Below are 10,606 nucleotides of genomic sequence, written 5' to 3'. Positions count from 1 at the left end.
CTTATATATTACCAAAATTCACTATTACGATCCTCTCTAGAAAGTTTTTACAGGTACCAACTATTTTTTGCAATTTGTTTATTAAAATAAAAAAGTAGATATAATAATGGTATTGGAGAAAATGATATTTCACTAGATTTATTTATTTTTACAATAATTCCGAGGCTCAAGATACATTCTTGTTTTAATAAGTATTTATTAGAAAATGGTGGAGACTCCCTGGTAACTCTATATATTTAAAAAATTTATCAAGCAGCAAAAGAAATACAGTTGATCAATAAGATAAGAGAATGTATTGTTGATGTTTGTAAACTTAAAATATAAATGTAACACATTTTTAATTACTTTGCTACATTATTTAGTCCTTATTCGAAAATTTGTATTTCAGTTGTAGCTTTAAAATTTTTTATTTTGAACAAGTTACTTTTAAAGATTTTTCGTGTTGATAAAACGGTAATAATCATATATAATTGGCACATCATTTCCATTGGTCTTACATAACACTAATTATTAACACAGGCTAGTTACAAAATTTGGTTTACTAATTACTTTGAATTATTGAGATTTAACGACCAATCGAACCCATATGTGTCTGTAACTGATACAAAAATCTTAATTTCCTTAATAATATTTTAGTTAATTCTAACTAGTTTAAAAACATAATAAGAAGCTTACACGGGATTATTTATATATAGTTTGGAATTAACTTTGTTATTTTAAGAAACAATTAAAACTTTTAGGAAGTTAATATAAAAAGGTAAATATCTGCCTCTGATTTGATATATATTCAATCGATTTTGCAGCTCGTAGCTGTGTTATTATTCTGAGGGAAGACTTTATTTGCTTATATTCATATGTATTCTGTTAATATATTTATTGATATTAAATAAAAATAATCGTTTATTTGCTTCCTACTATTTTTTGATTGTAGTAAGAATATTACTTACATATACACATTTATTTTTTTTAGAAATAATTTAACGACAAACTAACTTGACAAATTTCTATGTTCTAATTTTCAGGTAGACGACTTTCATGCATAATGGCACTTATGTCCACCTATTTTAAGTGAAATAGACCTAATAAATTTAAACATATATCAATGAAATTTCTTAGTATTTCTATTTTTACGAATTTGCCTGCAATAATATTGTATATTTACAATAATTCTGACATTTTGAGATAAATGTGTGACTGAAAAAAGTAGTCAGCCACTGGTACAATAAGACTTTATTTTATATCAAAAAGACTAAGCATATATAATTTACATTGAAATAAATAAATATTAAATTAATATAAGTAACAATATTCTATTTAAGGTTTTCAACAAAGCACATTGCTTAAAAATTTGATTATAATACTGAGTATTAGGCAATAATTACATTTAAGAATTGAATTTTTGAAGTAGTTTAAAAGATCCAATCTATATTCTTTTATATAAATTGTAAAGCAATGTGCTTAATGTAATTCATTAATTAATTTATAAATTATTCTCACCATAAAGATATTAAAAAGATTTGTTCATTTAACTGACATATATATATATTAAACCAAAATAGAACAAAAACAACAGCAATAGCGTTAGTATTCTAAAATTTTTTTCTAAATAAATATAGGTAAATCTTTCTTGTGACTAATTATGACTTTGATAGGGATATTTGCCTACAACATTTAAATATTTTACTTTATATATGGACACTTATCTCCCCTGATTTCATTATGATAATAAATTGTTTCTTTAATTTAAATGATATACATTTACACACATTACTTGTCACAGTCACAGTGAGAGCTTAATTTTATCAAGGAAGAAAATCTCTTACCAGATTTTAGATGTGTAGGACAAGCACAATCCAAATATTTACATTTTACAAATTAGATCAAAGTAAACAGAAAGACTAATAATTACAGTTTGCTTTTGGCGCAAAACGTAAAAGCTTTGTATGCCTTATTGATATTCTAGAAACTGAATACTATTGCAAAAGTACATATTATTAAAGCATACAATTTCAAGAATAGTTATTATCAGTTCTGTGGCAGCCATGCAACTAACGATGTTGTACAATTAATTTCCATTTATCGCTGCAATACCTCTTTCCTATATAAATATATTTTGTATAATTTTATATGTATGGATGTAATGCTAAAGCTCTACCACGTAGACCTCTTTGTCCACCAACACCTCCTTTTGGTATAACATATCCCCCTGCATGCTTTGCAGTACCTTCTTCCTCTAAATTACCATTACTTTCAATCAAATCTCGAAGGGGCCAACAGGCAAGAAGTCGAGACTTACCATGACGAGCAAGAACATGATATCCTTGTCTAAAATAAGAGAATATAAAATATTAATTAGTTACAGCAATAATTCAAATAATTTATAAAGCATCACATACTTTTTATAATAATTATCATTACCTGGATGATATTAAACCTACGAGCAGAGCCCAATGAGATTTATGACCCCTTTTTAAGCATGGAGCATGATTAAAATCAGAGTCATACGGTATTAGAACCATTGCACCATGGGCTAAAGCATGTGTCAATGTATCAGGACATTGCTGTAATTCTACTAAAATATCTGGTCTGTGGTCAGGTAAATATTCTGCTGCAAGTGTACCCATAAAATCAACGCTGTACACTTCTCCATGCTGAGTAAATCCTCTAACACGAGCTTCTGCCAATAATTGAGATACAGACACTGGTTTTGTATATTCCTGCGATGCCATTGCAAGAGCTACCAAGCCACATCTGTTAAAAGAATTACAAATTATAGAACTTTGCATAATCATCTTCAACATTAAAATCAACTTACTGTGGACCATCTTGTAGGATTGGTTCTACTTGACAAAAATAGGTTACTTCTGCATCTTTTAATTCGTTTCTAGAAATTAATTTTTCTATTTCTGCTTCAGCGGAGGTAAGAGTAATTTTAGCCCATGGTGGTAAGGAATCAGCATCATTAGCTTCTGTTTTTTCACACACAGGTGTTTCTGATAAATTGGATAGAGGTGGAGGTGGAGCAGGCATGTCTTACAGATTATATTTAAATAAATTAGAGTTCAATAAAAACTTAGTTTGTTAGCAGTAATTAGCTTAAAATGATGCTAAAAAATCTAAAAAATATTATTTCCTTTCATAGTTTATTCCTTTTTAAACTCCATGACTTCAGACAATTATTATTACGTATTTGCAACTGCAGTACTTTGCATTCATTTTGAATACACTTGGCTGAAAAAATAAAATAATACATATATTATAACAAGCATATATTACAAATTATGCATATCAATATATGAATATACTTAATTTGACATTAAAGCAATTTTATTTTTTTGATAATACTAATTATCTATAAAAAAGAGTAAAGTTATATCAATGACTAAATACATTAAATTGCATATTTAACCTTGAAGGATAACTATCTATGAATAAGCGTATTAGCCTCGATAGAAACATAAAATGAAAACCATGAAAAAGAAGAGTAATATTTTATAGACAAAATTAGTCCTATTCAGACAATATATGATTACTTGAGCAACTTCAAAAATTTATAAACAATATACCATTCTCCTAGCAATTTTAATATAATTCGAACGAACATGTAATAGACGTAGCCGTACTGGAACCCGAGCTATTTAATGGCAGCACAGCACATACGATCAACGTTAAAAGTAAAGTAAAATACGAATCACACTTTTATAAATATATGTATGTCAAGATCTGAAAGAACTGATCACGACTATGTTTAATCGGATAGAATAAAAAAGAAGTGGATTATAAAACACTGTATGAGAACAGTAAACAGCTGTGAATAGCGATAGAAATAGTAATATTAACTAGAAGAGAAGCAGTAGAAAATATGCGTACATTGAATAATGTGTATCCTCTTCTCTCTTTGGTTTTACACTTTTGACGTTTACAAGTTCCCCTTGTTCACTCAGACCCGTGACTCATCCACATATATTATATAATTCTCCAGAACAGCTAATTAATTGCTACCGAACAATAATGTGTATATCTTGATCATCTAAAAATATGTATAGCGATACTGGACGTTATACAAAAAATATTTATTAAATTAATTTAATATTGCTTAAATTTTCTGAATACTTCAGAGAATATGACAACGATGACAACGCATTGCGCTGCAATGCACTCTGCGCTCTGCGGTGCGGCTGCTTCTCTCTCTCTCTCTGCAGTATGCAGTGTTGAGTGTATGTGCCGTGTGCCACTGTGACAGTGTGTACTGTGTACTTTATTATGTATTATGTATGTATCAGTAGAGATAATAGACCAATTCTGTAACTCTTACCAATAAATTTCGCTATCGTTAACTCAACGTTAACGACAAATATCAGTACGTATATATGTGTAATGATAAATGTATATCTTTACATATTGCTTTAGGTCCTTACCGATACTGAAATTGTTCGTTAAAGTTACAGAGTACTGTTTTAGGTAGGTTGGTAGTGGTTGGTAGTACTTGGTAGGTAGGGTATAGATCGACATATACATATACATCGAAGCCTCGCACATACCCATACTAGACCATGGCAGTATCAAGTGTGTATGTGTACGCATATTAACAGCGCTGAGCGCTGACTATCGTTAATTTTTCTTAAGGACTAGTAAGGAATAAGGATCACGCAGCATTGCCAACCGTAGTATTGGGATCTGAGTGATCTGACCAGCGTTGCCAAGTGTAGTATAATTTTCCTATAGCCTAGTATCCTTAGGATACTACGCTACAGTTTCTGTTCCCTGCGGGATCCTACGCTATAGTTTCTGTTCACTGCGGGATCCTACGCTACAGTTTCTGTCCTTGCGGGATACAACCAATGCCAGGTATGGCTTTTTCTAATGTTTCGATGCATTTAGGAACTGCTTTAAAAAGACACCAGCGCTCTTACTATGTAGTACTAATACGCGCGCCTATGTATAACTCATCCTCGCTTATCTCGTATATTGGGATCTGACACGTGGGCGGAGTCAATATATATAGATATATAGAAAATTCAATATGGCGCAGAAGTGCCTAAGTGTCTAAATGTCTATTGAAATTACAGGAGGGTTATAATGATTTCGATGGAAAATATCTGTACAAACTTTTCTCCCAAATTCAAAAGTTTTAAGGTTTTCAATAATAAATTGCAATTTATTGAAAAATATCCATAAGAATCAATGTAAAACCCGGGCTTCCTCTGCTTTCATTTTTTACCGCTTGGAGCGCTTCAACTATGTCAGATCCCAATACACAATGGGAAATTAAATCATATGTAGCTCAGGCATCAGATAGTGTAGTAATGAATTAAATAATATAATTCAACCCGGGAAAGAAAACTATAGTATAATTAACGGGAATCCATATACCGACATTACAGGGCGAAAACTATTTCGCATGCAGCGTCGTCATTTGTTGACGGATTGTAAAGTTATTACAGGTTTTTGGGAATGCCAGAAGCTTATCTACTAAGTTACGTTAGGAAAATTAACAAAAACTGAAAAAAAATTTTTGTTTAAATAAATATATTAACATTATTGAGAAACAACATTTAAATCGCAAAATCCCCCAACGTACTTTACTAGATAATGTTCATACGTTTCCAAAAAGTCCACAAAAATTCAAATCTGTCAAGAAATGACGATGCTGCATGCGAAATAAATAATAGAAGAATTTCGTGTTTGGGAAGTAGTCAACACGAAATTCTTCTATTATTTATTTCGCATGCAGCATCGTCTTTTCTTAACAGATTTGAATTTTTGTGGACTTTTTGGAAACGTATGAACATTATCTAGTAAAGTACGTTGGGGGATTTTGCGATTTAAATGTTGTTTCTCAATAATGTTAATATATTTATTTAAACAAAAAATTTTTTTCATTTTTTGTTAATTTTCCTAACGTAACTTAGTAGATAAGCTTCTGGCATTTCCAAAAACCTGTAATAACTTTACAATCCGTCAACAAATGACGACGCTGCATGCGAAATAGTTTTCGCCCTGTAATGTTGGTATATGGATTCCCGTTAAGGTGCGGTGTGCTCTTGGCACTTCTACAAGATTCCCAAAGATCAGAAAATTAATTCGAATCATTTACTAATCGGAAGGGATCTTGTAGAAGTGAGCCCCCCCACCACGACAAGGTGGCACACCGTCGGGGAGGGAGGCGGCGCCGCCTCACCTGAAACAAAAAGAAAACAAAAATATACTTGAAAAAACGAGTATTCAACCCGAAATGTGGAAGGATTTTCAAAGAAAATATTTCCACATTTCAGATTCTAATTAGGAATTTCAAAGACAGACAAAGATATAAATTAATAAAGCATGCTAAAAAAAGTGAATGAATAGAGAAACTAACTAAATTGTTACTTCTTTCCAGCGGTTAGTTGAGAAGCTTCCTCCTCTCGAGCGTGAATGTTAATTCACACAAAGGTCAACCAGATCTTGACTGATACTCTCCTCAGTGACTAATTACCCTTACATTCTTTGTCCCTTGGTGTGGATCCGAGTTGTCACACGAAGAACTACTACGTCGAGGAAACGATTTACACATCAATAAAGATGGACCCCTATTAGGTGAACTTAATGAGCCAACGTCGAGAGTCCACAAGGACAAAGTAAGTAAGGGTTGATAGTCGCTGAAGGAGGATCAGCCCGAGCCAGTTGACACTCGAGAGTCCACTTCTCAATAAACACCTGTACTTGAATTAACAATGAATGAAAATAATAAGATTAAATTTATCTATCCTTGAAATTATTTAAATAAATGTGGACTTAAGTAAACGGACTGGTAATTAAGCCCTACTCGTTGACAGCCTTGTCCTACAAGAGTCCTTCCTAAAACATAAAATAAATTAAACAAGTATGAGAAATAAAAAAATAAATTATTTGCCAGTACGTCCTCTCCCGATGATGTCCCGATTCCAAGTGAGGGTTTGACTTGGTCCAACCCAGGATGGCAATGGCGCATGATTAGTGTTGGATTTATGTCGATATTGGGAAAATGCGGTCACTATCCATGGTTCTCTCCCGCTCCAACTGAAACAGAAAGAAAACAAAAATAAAATTGAAAAAACGAGTATTCAACCCGAAATGTGGAAGGATTTTCAAGGAAAATATTTCCACATTTCAGATTCTAATTGGGAATTTCAAGGACAGACAAAGATATAAATTAATGAAGCATGCTACAAAAAGTGAATGAACAGAGAAGCTAACGAAATTGTTACGTCTTTCCAGCGGTTAGTTGAGAAGCTTCCTCCTCTCGAGCGTGAATGTTAATTCACACAAAGGTCGACCAGATCACGGCTGATACTCTCCTCAGTGACTAATAACCCTTACTTTCTTTGTCCCTTGGTGTGGATCCGAGTTGTCACACGAAGAACTACTACGTCGAGGAAACGATTTACACATCAATAAAGATGGACCCCTATTAGGTGAACTTAATGAGCCAACATCGAGAGTCCACAAGGACAAAGTAAGTAAGAGTTGATAGTCACTGAAGGAGGATCAGCCCGAGCCAGTTGACACTCGAGAGTCCACTTCTCAATAAACACCTGTACTTGAATTAACAATGAATGAAAATAATAAGATTAAATTTATCTATCCTTGAAATTATTTAAATAAATGTGGACTTAAGTAAACGGAGAGTGTTTACTTCCTACTCCTTGGTAGCCTTGTCCTATAAGCGTCCTTCCTAAAACATAAAATAAATTAAACAAGTATGAGAAATAAGAAAAGAATGTATTTGCCTGTACGTCTTCCTCCAACAACGGCTCGATTCCGAATGATGGTTTGACTCACTCCAACCAAGGATGGCAATGGCGCATGATTGGTGTCGATTCGTTATAGGGTTTATATCGTTATTGGATACGGGGTCACTATCCATGGTCCTCTAGCGCTCGACCTGAAACAAACAACAAAATTAGAATAAATTTGGAAAAAAACGAGAATTCAACCCGAAATGTGGAAGTATTTTCAAGGAAAATATTCCCACATTTCAGATTCTAATTAGGAATTTCAAAGACAGACAAAGATATAAATTAATAAAGCATGCTACAAAAAGTGAATGAAAACAGAAGCTAACGAAATTGTTACTTCTTTCCAGCGGTTAATTGAAAAGCTTCCTCCTCTCGAGCGTGAATGTTAATTCACACAAAGGTCAACCAGATCATGACTGATACTCTCCTCAGTGACTAATTACCCTTACTTTCTTTGTCCCTTGGTGTGGATCCGAGTTGTCACACGAAGAACTACTACGTCGAGGAAACGATTTACACATCAATAAAGATGGACCCCTATTAGGTGAACTTAATGAGCCAACGTCGAGAGTCCACAAGGACAAAGTAAGTAAGGGTTGATAGTCGCTGAAGGAGGATCAGCCCGAGCCAGTTGACACTCGAGAGTCCACTTCTCAATAAACACCTGTACTTGAATTAACAATGAATGAAAATAATAAGATTAAATTTATCTATCCTTGAAATTATTTAAATAAATGTGGACTTAAGTAAACGGACTGGTAATTAAGCCCTACTCGTTGACAGCCTTGTCCTACAAGAGTCCTTCCTAAAACATAAAATAAATTAAACAAGTATGAGAAATAAAAAAATAAATTATTTGCCAGTACGTCCTCTCCCGATGATGTCCCGATTCCAAGTGAGGGTTTGACTTGGTCCAACCCAGGATGGCAATGGCGCATGATTAGTGTTGGATTTATGTCGATATTGGGAAAATGCGGTCACTATCCATGGCTCTCTCCCGCTCCAACTGAAACAGAAAGAAAACAAAAATAAAATTGAAAAAACGAGTATTCAACCCGAAATGTGGAAGGATTTTCAAGGAAAATATTTCCACATTTCAGATTCTAATTGGCAATTTCAAGGACAGACAAAGATATAAATTAATGAAGCATGCTACAAAAAGTGAATGAACAGAGAAGCTAACGAAATTGTTACATCTTTCCAGCGGTTAGTTGAGAAGCTTCCTCCTCTCGAGCGTGAATGTTAATTCACACAAAGGTCGACCAGATCACGGCTGATACTCTCCTCAGTAACTAATAACCCTTACTTTCTTTGTCCCTTGGTGTGGATCCGAGTTGTCACACGAAGAACTACTACGTCGAGGAAACGATTTACACATCAATAAAGATGGACCCCTATTAGGTGAACTTAATGAGCCAACATCGAGAGTCCACAAGGACAAAGTAAGTAAGAGTTGATAGTCACTGAAGGAGGATCAGCCCGAGCCAGTTGACACTCGAGAGTCCACTTCTCAATAAACACCTGTACTTGAATTAACAATGAATGAAAATAATAAGATTAAATTTATCTATCCTTGAAATTATTTAAATAAATGTGGACTTAAGTAAACGGATAGTGTTTACTTCCTACTCCTTGGTAGCCTTGTCCTATAAGCGTCCTTCCTAAAACATAAAATAAATTAAACAAGTATGAGAAATAAGAAAAGAATGTATTTGCCTGTACGTCTTCCTCCAACGACGGCTCGATTCCGAATGATGGTTTGACTCACTCCAACCCAGGATGGTAATGGCGCATGATTGGTGTCGATTCGTTATAGGGTTTATGTCGTTATTGGATACGGGGTCACTATCCATGGTCCTCTAGCGCTCGACCTGAAACAAACAAAAAAATTAGAATAAATTTGGAAAAAAACGAGAATTCAACCCGAAATGTGGAAGGATTTTCAAGGAAAATATTCCCACATTTCAGATTCTAATTAGGAATTTCAAAGACAGACAAAGATATAAATTAATAAAGCATGCTACAAAAAGTGAATGAAAACAGAAGCTAACGAAATTGTTACTTCTTTCCAGCGGTTAATTGAAAAGCTTCCTCCTCTCGAGCGTGAATGTTAATTCACACAAAGGTCAACCAGATCATGACAGATACTCTCCTCAGTGACTAATTACCCTTACTTTCTTTGTCCCTTGGTGTGGATCCGAGTTGTCACACGAAGAACTACTACGTCGAGGAAACGATTTACACATCAATAAAGATGGACCCCTATTAGGTGAACTTATTGAGCCAACGTCGAGAGTCCACAAGGACAAAGTAAGTAAGGGTTGATAGTCGCTGAAGGAGGATCAGCCCGAGCCAGTTGACACTCGAGAGTCCACTTCTCAATAAACACCTGTACTTGAATTAACAATGAATGAAAATAATAAGATTAAATTTATCTATCCTTGAAATTATTTAAATAAATGTGGACTTAAGTAAACGGACAGGTAATTAAGCCTTACTCGTTGACAGCCTTGCCCTATACTTGTCCCTCTTAAAACTTAAAAAAATTAAGCAAGTATGAAAAGTAGAAAAATAATTAGGATATTTGTCAGTACGTCCTCCTCTGATGACGGTTTGACTCCAAATAATGGTTTGTCTTTCTCCAACTGATGGAGAAAAGGGTACAGGGTTGGTATGAATTCCATATCGAATATATATCGATATTGGACTGTTTTGCCACTAGGAATAGTCCGCTTCCACTCCACCTGAAAATAAGAAATGTTAATAAAATTTGAAAAAACGAGTATTTAACCTGAAATATGGAAGGTTTTTCAAACAAAATATTTCCATATTTCATTTTATAATTTGGA

General features: G+C 33.8%; 1 protein-coding gene across 6 annotated transcripts; it reads right to left on the bottom strand.

The window, feature by feature from the left end:
* Positions 1 to 122: 122 nt before the first annotated feature.
* Positions 123 to 4,440, bottom strand: LOC136777341 (actin maturation protease). Of its 6 annotated transcripts, XM_066733526.1 has the most exons (5): positions 4,114 to 4,253; positions 3,871 to 4,030; positions 2,816 to 3,231; positions 2,419 to 2,751; positions 123 to 2,325 (listed from the first exon to the last, which is right to left on the bottom strand). In XM_066733526.1, the coding sequence occupies exons 3-5, from the start codon at positions 3,028 to 3,030 to the stop codon at positions 2,124 to 2,126; spliced, it is 750 nt and encodes a 249-aa protein (XP_066589623.1). In that variant the 5' UTR covers positions 3,031 to 3,231; positions 3,871 to 4,030; positions 4,114 to 4,253; the 3' UTR covers positions 123 to 2,123. The 6 variants fall into 6 exon arrangements, with proteins under 6 accessions (XP_066589623.1, XP_066589624.1, XP_066589628.1 ...); XM_066733527.1 differs by lacking the exons at positions 3,871 to 4,030; positions 4,114 to 4,253 and adding an exon at positions 4,316 to 4,440; XM_066733531.1 differs by lacking the exons at positions 3,871 to 4,030; positions 4,114 to 4,253 and adding an exon at positions 4,419 to 4,437.
* Positions 4,441 to 10,606: the final 6,166 nt, after the last annotated feature.

This window comes from Prorops nasuta, unplaced genomic scaffold (assembly GCF_024137725.1).
Source record: "Prorops nasuta isolate Cenicafe-Biocafe unplaced genomic scaffold, Cenicafe_Pnas_1.2 PNAS00011, whole genome shotgun sequence".
NCBI classification, from domain to species: Eukaryota; Metazoa; Arthropoda; class Insecta; order Hymenoptera; family Bethylidae; genus Prorops; species Prorops nasuta.
The sequence above is the reverse complement of the archived record's forward strand: the minus strand, read 5'-3'. Positions and strand labels throughout refer to the sequence as shown.